Source organism: Moschus berezovskii, chromosome 1 (assembly GCF_049115385.1).
Source record: "Moschus berezovskii isolate FMDL1 chromosome 1, NW_MosBer_1.0, whole genome shotgun sequence".
In the NCBI taxonomy this organism is placed as follows: domain Eukaryota; kingdom Metazoa; phylum Chordata; class Mammalia; order Artiodactyla; family Moschidae; genus Moschus; species Moschus berezovskii.
Window position 1 is genome coordinate 95,523,684 of NC_142460.1, and position 16,540 is coordinate 95,540,223.

Genomic DNA, 16,540 nt, shown 5'->3' on the forward strand with positions numbered 1-16,540 from the left:
GCAAAGGAATGTGTGGATACAGAGCTGAATGCAGGAAATGTGAGCTGTTCCACAAGAGAAATGAGATGGAAATTTCCTGGCAACACAGAGGAAAGCTTGCTTAGGATGAGAAAGCTTCCTTTTCCCTCTCTTTTAAGTTAAGAGAAGTGGGCTAATGAAGAGTCTGTATTAAAGCAACATGATTCAACATTCAGCAAACATATACAATGTATGATTTACAAAGTAAGGTGAATTTACAAAAGAAGCATATCACTTGGGCAGAAGGGATCATACATAACAGACATGAAAAACACTCTCTTAAATTGGTTATTTTGGTTGATCTACAGTTGTCTATAGTGGGAAGCCTGCTTTATGATTAAACAACACTGGCAGTACCTCAGTAAGGTTTCTAACCACTGAAGGGAGGTAAAAAAGCAGAGAGGAGGAAGACACTAGCTCAGGACCAAGAGATAATAATGACATAGAAGAAGGAACAGTGAGAGATATTAGAAAAAGAGGGACAAAGGAAAAAAGACTGCTTAGAAACGTGCTAGAAGCCAGCAGAGATGAGAAACTAGTGTTGAGGTTCTATAATTATTGGCCAAAACTTACAATAACAGTATTTACATATAAATGATGCCACAAGGATTGTCTAGGTACCTAGAATTCTACAGCTCAATACTATCCTCTTATCCTTTAAATCAAATCTCTTCAAAATTAATTTTCTTTGGTTATGTTTACAGAAACAAAATGGACATGCTACTACAGATGATAGTTCAAATAACAAATTTTCAGTAGTCACAGGATTTATCACACTCTACTAAAAGAAGATACATGACAACTTCACCCCAGTTACTAATTTGGCACATTGTACTGCTGTAAACATGAAGAACTCTCTAGAGCACTGGTTTGAGGGCATGGCATGAGTAGCTGTTGTGATGCATGGCAAGAATCACCTACGGAGACTTGGCAAAATACACATGCCAGAGCCCTGGCTCTGGGAAAGGTAGTTTAAACATGACTTCCCTTTTCTACAGTTTTAAGTTTCTGATTCTGAGTATAATCTTTCAAGGATAATTTTTAGTCTCACACTGCCATGTGGCCGCTATTCTCATCCACAAAGGCCCTCAAAGATTCTGTAGGTATGGCAGAAGTTTAGGAATGTGGAGGAACCAGTGAAAATTATATTCAAGAGTTACCTATTTCCTTTTTCTAAAAGAATAACAACAAAATTACTCTTGCTGAAGCTTTTCTCATTTTGATATTTTATGACTATTTTTTACCCAACTTTTAACATGTTGTGAAGAAACTTAACTCTTATAAATTAGAATTATATTTTAGGGATAATGAAGGTACTTCTTAAACTGGAACAGCTAAGGAGCATTTCTCTTCCAATCTTAGCTTTTAAATGTAGCACTGGATCATTCTGCTGTTGCTCCCTTTTTTATGTAATTTATAAAATTAAATTATAAAGCCACCAGTATACTAATTATGAAGAACAAAGTTTTCATTAAAAAAGTAATTTGTTACTATCTGATAGCTCAGAGAAAAAAAGAAATTTCCATCTGTCATCTATATTTTTACGTTTTTAGCATCAAAACTGAATCTCCTGCATACTAAGATACAAAACTTGTATCTTTACTCCATTCTAATTATCAAGAGAAAGCACAGAAAGGATAAGAGGAGACTGGGAAAGTGAGGAGATACAAAGAGGAGCCCCACCAGCATTGTATACTCCCAAGAGAAACAAACTTTAGGATTCGAGAAACAATTGCTGGCTGTCTGGGAGATGCTCAGGCATCAAACAATAAAGAACAGTCAACAGAGGCAAGAGGCCGAGCACGCTGCTGCGACTGCTACTCTAATCCCTAGAGCTCTAGTAAAAAGGCCAGCTGTTGCCACCTCGTGTAGGGAGTCAGCAGAGCAAATTAACTACGGGAGAGAAAAGCTGCGGATATTGGAAAATTCTAATTTACTAGCCTCTTTAATCTATGCTGTTTTTAACATTAAGGGCATCAAAATTATCATTAAAATAAGCCTGTGCAATGGTAGCCCAAGTAAAAAGTTTATGACTGTTTTCATATTTCGTTAGTAAATGAGATGTAAATATGAAATATTTGGCTTTGACTGAAGCATATCTTCTCTTCATGTAAAATACAAGAAATATACTGAAGCTTATTATAAAACATCTCAATACTCCCAGACAAAAATCAACAAAAAAGTTCAACATTATGCTCAAGTAAAGATTCTGTATCTGTTACAGTTGGATCTTAAGTCTCTAAGTACAAACACATCAGACTGGAAAGCTGTGTCGAGATTTTGGGTAATTTAGATACTACTTACCTATGGGGGAATCTGATTGAGTACACTTAGAGACAGGTCTACAAGTCATATAAAGAAAATGAACTTCCTTCAATATGTTTACTGGTGTCATTCACACTTTAGTGTTCTCCTACCCAGACTTTCTAATTCTATGAAAGGTTTCACATTGTTTGAAAAGTTAAGCTGCAATGCATTTGTACTACAGGAAGCACACAGGATGATAACAATCATTATCATAACTAGTATATCTTTCTGACCCACTCCATAAGGGACACTGTAAACTATGGAAGTTTCCAAATATACAAGACCGTTATATATAATTATATTGTCTGATGCCTTGGGGTTTTTGTCTCTCCTTAAAAAAATAGTTCAGCACAGTAGTTAAAAAACCTGAGCTCAAATCTTGGCTTTACCACTATGTGGGTGTTTTTAGGACTCCATCTCTTTATTATATATAAATGAGAAAAAAATGACTGTACCTATGAGAATATGAAAATGCGTTTTAAACACATAATCTAGTATCTGGCATAGGAAATGTATTTAAATATTAATTCATTTTCACAAGCAGAATCAAGTTCTGATACAAAATGAAAAGGAATTTATTGTAAAATAAGGAGAGGAAAATCTAAATGATTGTTAATACCCCTTTAATTATTGGGTATCAGTGATTCTTTGATTATGTACACAGAGAATGAAAAGTATAACTCAGACTTTAGCAAATAAGAGCTGAAAAAGAAACCTAAGCTCTAAACTCCTTGCAACTGATATCAAGGTCCAAAAACTCACGATAATCTAGTTAACTGTTGATACAATATTCATAGAGCAAACAACAAAAGAATCCCATGCTGTACTGATGAAACTCAGTTTAGCAACACTACCAACAGCTGTTACCAGTGCCCAGACACTAAGTTTCCGGACTGGAGTGGAGAATAAATTCCGAAAAAAAAGTCTACGAGATGTTAGCAATATTATTTTATATAATGACAATCATAAAATAGACCTTATAAATCATAAACAGATTATAGAAAAATTTTGAATTGAGCTATGTAACATGCTGATTTTTCCCTCCAAAGAAGGCATTTTAAAACTGCAATCTATTTCAATAAATAGATAGGACACATTATTTAAAATTATGCTGGGAATCCAAATGGATTTTATCTAAATTAATGCTGTACTTAAATATCTATAAAAAAGAAATCCTGAGAAAATATCCACTACAAAATCAAAAGAATTTCATCATTGTCACAGTGGATACCGGGCAGTTGTAAATATGAGTAGACACTGCAAAAAAGGGATTAAGGTGGAAAGATCAGTTATGTATTTTATTAAATTGTCCATGAGGTGACCCAGTCTTTCAACATCTTCTGAGACGATGTTTTCAAAAGCGTCATTTTCTCTAAATTATTTTCATATGATCCCTGATCCTGTATCAGGATATATCCTTTTCTGTCCCTTTCTCAGACTTAGAAAACAGTTTTAAGAATACCACAAAGAGCGTAATTTTCCTGAATCATTTACTGTCATTATGCCTCACAAGCCCCAACTGTATTGTGTGTTAGCAACAAATAAGATTATTTCCCTAAATAATCTCAATCTAACAATCAAAATTTTAAAATTGATAATATTGACCTATGACTACCATGTAACCCTCAGATCCCCACCAACTGTCCCATTAATATCCTTCAGAGCAAAAAGATTCAGTTCAGGATCACATACATTGTATTTAGCTTTCCTGTTCTTGGTCTCCCTCAAGCTGGAACAGTTCCTCAGTCTTTCCTTGTCACTCATGATCTTGATTACAAGCCAGTTATTTTGTAGACTGTGCTTTAACTTGGGTTTTTCTGATGTATCTTCATGACTGAATTTAAGTTATACATCTTTGGTAAGAAAATCACAGAAGTGACACTGGGTTCTTCTTACTGAATTCTCTAAGGTAGCACATAGTTCTGATCTGACCATTACTGATAATATTATTTTAAACGCTTGATTAAGGTGCTTATTACCAGTCTTTTCCAACATACAGTTACTCTTTTTTCCTTAAACCATCCTTCTTTACTTTGATGCCCAAATTGTCCTAGTGTTGGCTAGCAGGAGCCTCTGCATGTTGGCTTCTGTATCTTATTGACATGTCCCTATCATCCTTCAACTACTTCCTTACTTTCTACATCCGCAAGATGCCCCAGGGTCCTCTTGACCTTTCCCTGTTCCACCGATGGAATCCACTGTGCTTCTAGAGTCTGGGCTCCTTGTATGACTCCTCAACCGATGAGTCTCCTAGGACTAGAAGAAGTAAATTCTTCTTTCATCTTTCTAGTTTTGTGGCTTCATTTCAATATTGAACGTGGAACCTCTTCTTAAAATGAAAGAACATCACACTACTTTTTATGTAATCATCTTAAAGTATAATCAGTTGCTGAACCTCCAAAGTAAAGTGGTGAAATGATTTGAAAATGGGCAAGCTTAAGACTGGCAAAATATATGATGCATCAAACTTGTACCAATTTGTGTAATATTTCATCCTGTATCCATTTCAAATTGTAAAAGACAAAACAAAACAAAAGCCCGATCTGCCTCCCTTTCTCTAAATTTCATTAACCAACTTAACATATGCTAATTGAATATGCTATACTGGGAACTTTGATCTGTGTAATACAGTAGTAACCATTAAACTTTGAAAGTTTTCTGACTGAAAGTATCCATGACCATATTCCCAAGTGTTAGACTGAAGATAACAGTAAGGAAAAGGTACTCTCAAGATTCTTTTTCAACTAATGGACAAAGTCATGTCTCATCTCCTTTACTGTGACTGATGAGGCTGAGTCACTGGTCAAACACTTGCTTCCAAGGACGTTACTTGGTACAGAGACATGATGATAATTATATATTTATACACACACACAAAAGTGGTAAGTCATTTCAAGGGAGTCATACGAGTACTTTTTCAGGAAAAACAGCAGGAAAACATAAGAACTGGCTTGACAGTACACAAATCTGTGTCAGCAATACACTTTCTTTAAATAATCAAATTGGGAGTGAAAAATGATGGGGTTACACAAGACTTTAAAGGGACGTCCCTGGTGGTCCAGTGGCTAAGACTCCAAGCTCCCAATGCAGGGGGCCTAGGTTACACTGGTCAGGTAACTAAATCCCACATGCTCCAACTGAAAGTTCGCATGCCCCAACTAAAGAGCCCACGGGCTGCAACTAAGACACAGCACAGCCAAGGAAATAAATATTTTTTTTAAAAGAAGACCATTCTAAAACTTAAGAAAAGACACATCATTTTCTAATCACTTAAAAATGCATATTCAGGTAAAACACATGGAAGTACTTCACGGTCTTGATAACTATTTCTTGAGAGATACAAAAGAAACAGATCTGTATACATTGTGAAACTGATACATCTCTTCCTGAACAGTATTAATTCAGCATAAAATTATGAACCAGGAGCTTACAAATGTTTTTTGAACCAATTTCCCTAACAATCCTATAAAAAAAGGAACTACTGTAGTACCACTCTTTCAAAGGAAGTTAAGGCTGTGGAGATAGCCTGCCTAAGAAGGGGGAGACAGAAGATGAATGAGATGGTTCGATGGCATCCCCGACTCAATGGACATGAGTTTGAGCAAACTCCAGGAGATAGTGAAGGACAAGGAAGCCTGGCTCGCTGCAGTCCATGGGGTTGCAGAGAGTCAGAACACCACTGAGCAACTGAACAATGACAACAAAGTACATGGTAGTTCAGATTTAAGTACAGACCTGTGAGTCAGCACAAACTATACTGCCAAAGTGGCATGAAATACTGAAAGAAGAGCAACAGGAGATGGAAACAAAAGTTAAAGTGAGATATGCTTCAAAGAAAGAGAACCTAAAGAAAAGAAGGAAAAGGCACGGAGAAAGAAATAAGAAGCTGAGGTAAGTTGGGAGGAGAACACACTGCTCCAGCACAGGGAGGAAGACTGGAAAACTCTGCCTGGTTTTTCTTGGATGTTCTGGGGATTGTGTTGTAGTGCTACATATCAGCTTAAAAACTGTTCTCATTTGTTTTTGCTTTTATTTCCAATATTCTGGGAGGCGGGTCATGGAGGATCCTGTTACTTACGTCAGAGAGTGTTTTGCTTATGTTCTCCTCTAGGAGTTTTATAGTTTCTGGTCTTACATTTAGCGCTCTAATCCATTTTGAGTTTATTTTGGTGTATGGTGTTAGGAAGTGTTCTAGTTTCATTCTTTTACAAGTGGCTGACCAGTTTTCCTAGCATCACTTGTTAAAGAGACTGTCTTTTCTCCATTGAATATTCTTACCTCCTTTGTCAAAGATAGGGTGTCCACAGGTGTGTGGATTTGTCTCTGGGCTTTCTATTTTGTTCCACTGATCTATATTTTTCTCTTTGTGCCAGTACCATACTGTCTTGATGACTGTGGCTTTGTAGTAGAGACTGAAGTCAGGCAGGTTGATTCCCCCAGTTCCATTCTTCTTTCTCAAGACTGCTTTGGCTATCCGAGGTTTTTTGTATTTCCATACAAATTGTGAAATTATTTGTTCTAGCTCTGTGAAAAATACCGTTGGTAGTTTGATAGGGATTGCATTGAATCTATAAATTATTTTGGGTAGTATACTCATTTTCACAATATTTATTCTTCCAATCCACGAACACGGTATATTTCTCCATCTATTAGTGTCCTCTTTGATTTCTTTCACCAGTGTTTTATAGTTTTCTATATATAGGTCTTTTGTTCCTTTAGGTAGATATATTCCTAAGTATTTAATTCTTTTCATTGCAACGGTGAATGAAATTGTTTACTTAATTTATTTTCTCATTATTAGTGTATAGGAATGCAAGGGATTTCTGTGTGTTGATTTTATATCCTGCAACTTTACTATATTCATTGATTAGCTCTAGTAATTTTCTGGTAGAGTCTTTAGGGTTTTCTGTATAGAGGATCATGTCATCTGCAAACAGTGAGAATTTCCAATTTGGATTCCTTTTATGTCTTTTTCTGCTCTGATTGCTGTGGCCAAAACTTCCAAAACTATGTTGAATAGTAGTGGTGAGAGTGGGCACCCTTGTCTTGTTCCTGACTTTAGGGGAAATGGGACCTAATTAAAATTAAAAGCTTCTGCACAGCAAAGGAAACTATAAGCAAGGTGAAAGGACAGCCTTCAGAATGGGAGAAAATAATAGCAAATGAAGCAACCGACAAAGAATTAATCTCAAAAATATACAAGCAACTCCTGCAGCTCAATTCCAGAAAAATAAATGACGCAATAAAAAAATGGGCCAAAGAACTAAACAGACATTTCTACAAATAAGACATACAGATGGCTAACAAACACATGAAAAGATGCTCAACATCACTCATTATCAGAGAAATGCAAATCAAAACCACAATGAGGTACCATTTCAAGCCAGCCAAAATGGCTGCTATCCAAAAGTCTACAAGCAATAAATGCTGGAGAGGGTGTGGAGAAAAGGGAACCCTCTTACACTGTTGGTAGGAATGCAAACTAGTACAGCCACTATGGAGAACAGTGTGGAGATTCCTCAAAAAACTGGAAATAGAACTGCCATACGACCCAGCAATCCCACTGCTGGGCACACACACGGAGGAAACCAGAATTGAAAGAGGCACATGTACTCCAATGTTCATTGCAGCACTGTTTATAATAGCCAGGACATGGAAGCAACCTAGATGTCCATCTGCAGACGAATGGATAAGAAAGATGTGGTACATATACACAATGGAGTATTACTCAGCCATTAAAAAGAATGCATTTGAACCAGTTCTAATGAGGTGGATGAAACTGGAGCCTATTATACAGAATGAAATAAGCCAGAAAGAAGAACACCAATACAGTATACTAACACATATATATGGAATTTAGAAAGACGGTAACAATAACCCTGTGTATAAGACAACTAATCTTCGAATGTACGGGCATAAAGTTGTTTCTATTATTTATATTCTTAATGCGTCTATGAGTAATTCCCATTTTCAGTATTGTTTATTTGCAAGCAAGATTTTTCTTGTTGATTATTGTTACCTGATGTTTCCCTTTTTAGAGAAGCTTTTTAGGCAGCTTTGACTCTGTTGAGCCCCTCAATTTTATCTTTATTTTTAATGCATTAATACCTGGTATGTATTAGTTGCTTTCTTTTATGACTATTCTGTTTATTTTGCTAACTTCTTAAACTGGCTGTATACTTGTATACTCATTGCTTTTCCTTTTTATGTAAAGTCTACTACATTTAAGGCCTCAGTGGATAATGTTTTCCATATCCCGTAGGTTTGGACCTTTGTATTTTTGTTATCTTTCTGTAATGATGTTGTTTTTAAATGCCATATACTCAGTGAGTGATATAAACACATTGTAAATTTCAGTTTTCTAATAAAAAAATTTGAAAATTAAAAAAAAACAAACTGTTTTCAGATTTGAATAACTGCTTTCTGTTGAGCATGTGCTATCTTTTGGACATCAGAAAATTCATAGATAGTAAAGCTAAGTGTATACTGAAAGGAAAAACTACTGTTTCGTGAAGCTGAAATAAGGGAAACTTGTTACAAGGTTAATACAAATAGAAGCACTGACCACTAGTAGTTTTATTTAATAATATAAATCTTTCACAGATTTCCTTGGATTCAGAAGTATCTAAGTAAATCTTAACATGAAATCCAAACAGCTTAAAAGCGAGGAATTCACTGGCACCCGGGAAAAAACCCCCTGACCCCTATACCCTGAAAACAAAGTGACAAAGTAATGAATAAGGCCCAGCAAGATTGGGGGCTGAGGGTAGGGAGCCATATTGTCCTGGTATACTGTTAAAGCCAGACCAAGTTTAAGAGGGCATTCACATGGGGGTGTGGTGACCTGCCCAGTAGTGAGGAGAGGATTTGTGGAGAAGGGTAGGCAGGCAGTGCAAAGTGCCAAAGCACAGGCAGACAAAAATGGTATCTCTACAAAAGCATGGTTGGGATTCAGGTGAGGAAGAGTCCTTGTGAAGTTGGATAGGGAGCAGGAAGAATGAGAAGGAGAGACGCCTGGCAGTGTCAGAGCATGAGATCAGTTAAAAGGATTCCCTGAGGAAGGGCATCCTGGCACAGAATGTCACAACTGAGATAAGGTGGAAAGGGTATTAACACAGGGGGAGGAACTGCGGTGACGGCCTGAAGTCAGGTGAACAGAACCTGAGCTGGGTGAGGACGTTTGAGCAACGAAGGGGACAGTGCCAAGTTTAGTTACATGAAAGAGGACTGATCGAAATAAGTAAATATATTAAGGACACTAAGAGCCAGATTTCTCATTATCAGAAAAAGGAATTATAAATATGGAAAAGGGGAGATTTCTCTGGGTGGTCCAGTGGTTAAGAATCTGCCTTCCAAGGCAGTGGATATGGGTTTGTTCCCCACTTGGGGAACTAAGATCTCACGTGCTGTGGGGCAACTAAGCCTCCATGGCACAACTGCTGAGCCCGCAAGCCAGAGCAAAAGGTCTTGCATGCCCATGCGCTGCAACTAAGACCTGAGGCAGCCAAATAAATAAATAAATATTTTTAAAAATTACAGAAAGAGAAAATTAGAATGAGCTCAGTATTTGATTAGGAATACAGTTATGTGTATATGTGCACACACACGCATATTTGTTCCCTTGCTCCACCGAGCGCTTCTGGGAACAGTGATACTTCAATAACAATAAACGTATCTAGTTCCCAGCTCTTGATTTCTAAAGACTGTGCTGTGCTTAGTCGCTCAGTTGTGTCCGGCTCTTTGTGCTTTCTAAATATCATTCTACAAAAAAGGGAAGCTGGGTCAGGGAAAACAAAAGATGCATATGGAGTATCTTGTGATATGGAAGGACACTATAAGGACAACAGGTGAAACTTGAATGGAGTCTAAAAATTGTATGTAGTAATGTATCCTTGTTGTTAAAATCTTGATTTTGACTGTTGCTAGGAGAAAATCCTTGTTTCTAAAAAGCACACATTAAAATACTTGAAACTGATGGAACTTTAGGACAGCAACTTTCTTTTTTTTTTTTTTTTATTTTCCAGTTTCTCTTTTTTACCTTTTTAAAATATTACTTTTTAGGAACATTTGGTATAATGTGCATAAAATTATTTACTGATTTATGGGCAAAATGATACAAGTAGCATCTTGATTGAACATCATTTACCTCAGATATTCAACCAGCAGTACATTTTTTATGCAGTCTCAACCCATATCCTATTTGTTACCTCTCAAAATATTGGTAAACAATTATTTTAGCTTTACTCTGTATTTCTTGTCAGTGTTTTGGGCACAGGTTGTTGTACTACTGTCAAATTGTACTTGCTATTTTTTCTGCAAGTATTTAACAAAAAGTCAAAAAAGGAAAAAAAAAAGTCCCATAAAACCCCACCTTGGGTAAGTGATTGTTAAATATTGTACAAATAAAATGTATGCTATCCCCATTCCATTCCCAAGTTAAATAAAAAAATAAACATGGCATGATTTGCATATGAAGTTTTTCTTTAGTTACACATTCTTAAAGATGGGAACAGCAGCTTTACAATTTTTAGTGAGCCTTACACCTTGAAATGCGCAAGAATGGGGACAGGTGAGAGGGAGGTTTGTCGATTATGGCATTTCTCTCCTTTGTTGTGTAAGCAGATTGTGTTCCTTTGAAAGTACAGATGTTCGTCCTGCCGATTTTAAGAGAGACTAAATGGCATTAGTTATCTTGTCTTTTCATACAGACTTTTTCTTAAAAAGTGACTTAGGTGATAGACTTCAAAGATATAAATTACACTTCTCAACTACAGTTTACCAACAGAAGGGAAGAATTCTGGTATTTTCCGCTTGAGGATCACCAAGGAAGCAAGCTGTCATTTGCATTTTTAGTGTTGCAAATTGTAAACACTAGAATTTTGGTTTATCACCTGACTTTCCAAGCAAATGGGGGTGAAAGTGCCCCACCTACCCACATTTAATGTTGAAGTTCACATCAATGGATTCTCAATTTTTTTAGGGTAAAGGTGAAGGAAGGGGCAACACTTCGGTTACACTGGTTTGAAAGAAACTGCATTTTCTTCTAAAACCAAATGAAAATGCAAATCATGGTGGAATCTGCAAGGAATCTCTACAGAAAGACTGAAACTGTTTCTAGTGTTGTTTCGCAAAACTGATTCTTCAGAAAGTTAGTATGTAATCAATGTATACAGCGTTATGATGTAAGTTTTGGGGAAACAGCACATACTTCCTCAGGGTCATTCACATTCGCATGTCCACAAAACTGGGAACTTGTTTCTTAAGATAATGTTTTTGGTTGGGCACGTGGAGGGATCACAGGAGTGATAACCTCACTGATGCTGCGAACATGCCTCACCTGGTTTTCAGTCTTGACTGTGTGGTTAACAGGCTGCATTCCTTTTCTAGTAAATGAAAATATCTTTAAAGCCACATTTGCTTACATTATTCTTGAAAGGTTTTTACTAGGGCTTTTCAGATTCTGTAAGCAACTTTCAAATACTTCAAAGGAAAAAAGTTTTTTTGCATATACTTTTCTGTAAGTTTAAAAAATAAAATGGAGAAATAAATGGACATGGGGAAGGTGAAAGGAAAAGGCAGTGAGATGGAGGGCAGGCAGGATTACTTACTGAGGTCTTCAGCCAGTTGAACGCGTTTGCCAGTAAGCAATTTTACCTTCTTCTCACTGTCTTCAGCAAAATCTTCCAATACCTCTTTAACATTTTTCTCTAATCGCCGGACTGTTTAAAGCAAATAAAGGAATACAAGAAGCACCATTTTTACAAACGTACAAGAATGACAAAGTTAACAATATATATGGAGAGCAAGTTCTGTTTTTCTCATCATGGTAAATCTATTGTTAAGTTCAGGCTTCTCAGTTATAGAGAGAATCTCTACCTGATATACAGTATTTTATATATTCTCAGAGACAGTCTTATTCTTAAGCCCTAATACTTTCACAGAAGTACAGATTCCCCCAAATCCTAAGTGATGATTAGCACCCCTTTCGTAACAGAGTTTCTGGGTAATAAAGACTCCCAGTATGTTTATTTCCCATATTTCTCAATTTTGATTTTATTTTCATTAATATTTTCAGTTCAGTTCAGTTCAGTCACTCAGTCGTGTCCGACTCTTTGCGACCCCATGAATCACAGCACGCTAGGCCTCCCTGTCCATCACCAACTCCCGGAGCTCACTCAAACTCATGTCCATCGAGTCGGTGATGCCATCCAGCCATCTCATTCTCTGTCGTCCCCATCTCCTCCCACCCCCAATCCCTCCCAGCATCAGACTCTTTTCCAGTGAGTCAACTCGTCGCATGAGGTGGCCAAAGTCTTGCAGTTTCAGCTTTAGCATCAGTCCTTCCAATGAACACCCAGGATTGATCTCCTTTAGAATGGACTGGTTTGATCTCCCTGCAGTCCAAGGGACTCTCAAGAGTCTTCTCCAGCACCACAGTTCAAAAGCATCAATTCTTCGGCAATCAGCCTTCCTCACAGTCCAACTCTCACATCCATACATGACCACGGGAAAAACCATAGCCTTGACTAGACGGACCTTGGTTGGCAAAGTAATGTCTCTGCTTTTCAATATGCTATCTAGGTTGGTCATAACTTTCCTTCCAAGGAGTAAGTGTCTTTTAATTTCCTGGCTGCAATCAGCATCTGCAGTGATTTTGGAGCCCAAAAAAATAAAGTCTGACACTGTTTCCACTGTTTTTCCATCTATTTCCCATGAAGTGATGGGACCAGATGCCATGATCTTTGTTTTCTGAATGTTGAGCTTCAAGCCAACCTTTTCACTCTCCGCTTTCACTTTCATCAAGAGGCCTTTGAGTTCCTCTTCATTTTCTGCCATAAGGGTGGTGTCATCTGCATTATCTGAGGTTATTGATATTTCTCCCAGCAATCTTGATTCCAGCTTGTGCTTCTTCCAGCCCAGCGTTCCTCATGATGTACTCTGCATATAAGTTAAATACACCGGGTGACAATATACAACCTTGACGTACTCCTTTTCCTATTTGGAACCAGTCTGTTGTTCCATGTCCAGTTCTAACTGTTGCTTCCTGACCTGCATACAGGTTTCTCAAGAGGCAGGTCAGGTGGTCTGGTATTCCCATCTCTTTCAGAATTTTCCACAGTTTACTGTGATTCACACAGTCAAAGGCTTTGGCATAGTCAATGAAGCAGAAATAGATGTTTTTCTGGAACTCTCTTGCTTTCTCCATGATCCAGCGGATGTTGGCAATTTGATCTCTGGTTCCTCTGCCTTTTCTAAACCTGCTTGAACATCTGGAAGTTCATGGTTCACATATTGCTGAAGCCTGGCTTGGAGACTTTTGAGCATGACTTTACTAGCATGTGAGATGAGTGCAAATTATTTTTGTTTTTTTTAATAAATCTACTTTTCAGGAAGTATTTTGGCATCCTTCTATTTAAAATGAACATTACTGTTATTTTTGATGTTAAATTAGAAAGCGGTACCTCTGTGGCTTACCTTCAGTGTTTGTAAGTTGCTGTCTTAAAGTATTTGCGGTGATAGCAAGCATACGCTGTATTCGCCAAAACAGGACAACATCATTGCATTCCAACTGAAATATGAGGTGATTAAGATTACCAGATGCAATTTAAAAATGAAAACCACAATCATGAACCCATATAACTACTAAAGTCAGTACCTACAGCTTATGATTCAATAAAAATATTCAGATTTATCTAATATACATATTCCTGTTATAGAAAGAACCTAGTGATTTTTTTTCTGTATAGGATCCATGAAGTTCTGCATGATTTGGGTTTTATCTGCTTCACAGCTACATAGTTTTGACTTCAATGACAAAGCCAAGTAAACTTGGGAGGTAGAGCATTTCATTACGTTCTATACAAGCAGAAGTCCACAAAATATATCCTCAATTAACATTTAGTTTCAGCTAACAACCACATTATCTTAAATATGTCCTCAGGCTAACCTCTTTTCTTTGAATGTGCACTCAAGCCCTTTTTGAAATTCACTTGCATATGAAAATAAATTAGTGGTATATTAAAAAAGAAGCTTATCCTCTGCGTGAGGAGTAAAAGAGGGATAGGGATTAAGAAGTACTAACAACTATGTATAAAATAAATAATCTACAAGAATATATTGTACAGCACAGGGAAACATAGCAGTATTCTATAACAATTTTAAACGGAACATAATCTATAAAAATATTGAATCCCTATACTGTGTACCTGAAACTAATCTTGTAAAATCAAATATACTCCAAAAAAAAGCTACCATGCTGCTTCTCAAAAGAGGGAGACATAAAGCTTATTCTATACAGAGAGGTCTTTCCAACAATTGTGTCTTAGTTGCATGCATGCTCAGTTGCTCAGTTGTGTCTGACTCTTTGTGGCCTCATGGACTGTAGCCCGCCAAGCTCCGGTCCATGGATTTTCCAGGCAAGAATACTGGAGTGGGTTGTCACTTCCTCCTCTAGGGGATATTCCCAACGCAGGGATCGAACCTGTGTCTCCCGTGTCTCCTGCATTGTAGGCAGATTCCGCACCCACTAAGCCACTGGGGAAGCCACATTCCAACAATTAAAATGATGAAAAAACTTGTCAATTTTTACATTGTCACATTTAAACAAAACTTTTCTTTTAAGCTGCTCAGAAGAAAAATATTTGGATCTCAAATAGGACTGCTGATTAACAGAGCTCTTTCAGTATACTTTGAAAAGCATTTCTGCTTGCATGAAAATGCTCAAATACATTAGTCTACTGCCACCTAGGGGCTTCCCTAGGTCCATGGAGTCACAGAGCCAGATAACTGAACAACTAACACACACACTGCCACCTAGGGGTTACTCTGTAAAATGTGACATTAAACTGTGCAATTGTCCATTTCAAGAACTTTGTACAATTCTTTAAAGAATTAGTTAAAGCAAAATTTTCATGATATAAAGAAAGAATTATAATATGGATAAAAAGCACGATAAAAATGTATTAATTATTATTTCCACTATGAAATGGACGATTATGTTATAAATAAACACACATACAACATGTGTAGAAAGAAGTGACTAAAATTACTTCTAGAGATTATAGGCTTCCCTCAAAGCTCAGTTGATAAAGAAACCGCCTGCAATGTGGGAGACCTGGGTTTGATCCCTGGGTTGGGAAGATTCCCCTGGAGAAGGGAAAGGCTGCCCACTCCAATACTTTGGCCTAGATAGTTCCATGGACTGTATAGTCCACGGGGTTGCAGAGAGTGGGATACAAGTGAGCAATTTTCACTTTCAAGGGGATTACAAATTACTGTTTACTTTTGCATGTTTTACATTTACTTATTCCATTTACTTTCCAAAATGGAGAAGTATCTTTCTAACATAAAGTTAATCCTTAAAAAAGTCTTTCAAAAGTAGCATAGTGCCTATTATACACACACAGTTTTATAAGCACTGGAATGTGCTTATAAAATGGCAAATATCTTTGAAAAAAATATGAGTTAGGCCAGTCTTTCTAAATAATGCATACTTTTTTTTCTCAGAAGATCAAAAGACTTTAATGCTAAACCTCAAGGTTACTATTAAGCACTTAAACAACTATCACTAAAAAACATTTCTCCTTGCTTTTGGAAACCTTACCTCAGAATCAACAAAATGCCTCTGGTAATAATAGAAGCCTCTTCGACAAAGGTTACAATGGTTTAGAGCTGTTTTTAAGAAATGTCTTCTATAAACTTGGTGCCAAGTATCCTTAATCTAAAATAAAAACAAAGAAAACCAAGACCCAAAAGTTACTGCATACTCTCCAGGTTGATCAAACACATTTTGAAAAGTCATATACAAAGTTTATTTATAAAAAATTAAAAAGAGCAATGCTGTTATTCTGTCAACTGTTTCTATCCATTAAAAAAGTTGTTTCAAGATAAAGATTCAGTTCAGTTCAGTCGCTCAGTCGTGTCTGACTCTTTGCGACCCCACGAACCACAGCACGCCAGGCCTCCCTGTCCATCTACTAATCTGACTCCTTAACAGTCTTTGTACTTCAAAATTTGTACTGTTTCTAACAAGCATTATTTTTAATAATCTAGTAGAGTAGACAGGGTGGGGATTATCTTCCCCTAGTTAGAATTAAGGTGTCTGAGGCAAACGAGGTTGTGAATCTTGACTGAGGTCAGGGCTAGACTAGGAAGCTGGTCTTAGACCATGTCCATCAACCCAACAAGATTTCCTTTCTCATTATTAAATTTCATT

The 16,540-nt window shown here is 37.0% G+C and overlaps 1 protein-coding gene across 4 annotated transcripts in view; it reads right to left on the reverse strand.

Moving 5' to 3' along the window:
- Positions 1-16,540, reverse strand: part of OPA1 (OPA1 mitochondrial dynamin like GTPase) — an 86,679-nt gene that overhangs the window by 20,783 nt on the left and 49,356 nt on the right. For all 4 annotated transcript variants that reach the window (XM_055407687.2, XM_055407696.2, XM_055407679.2 and 1 more), the window contains 3 exons: positions 15,929-16,045; positions 13,801-13,894; positions 11,934-12,044 (listed from right to left, as the gene is read on the reverse strand). In XM_055407687.2, coding sequence (XP_055263662.1) covers positions 11,934-12,044; positions 13,801-13,894; positions 15,929-16,045 — 322 coding nt within the window. The remainder of the gene's footprint in view (positions 1-11,933; positions 12,045-13,800; positions 13,895-15,928; positions 16,046-16,540) is intronic.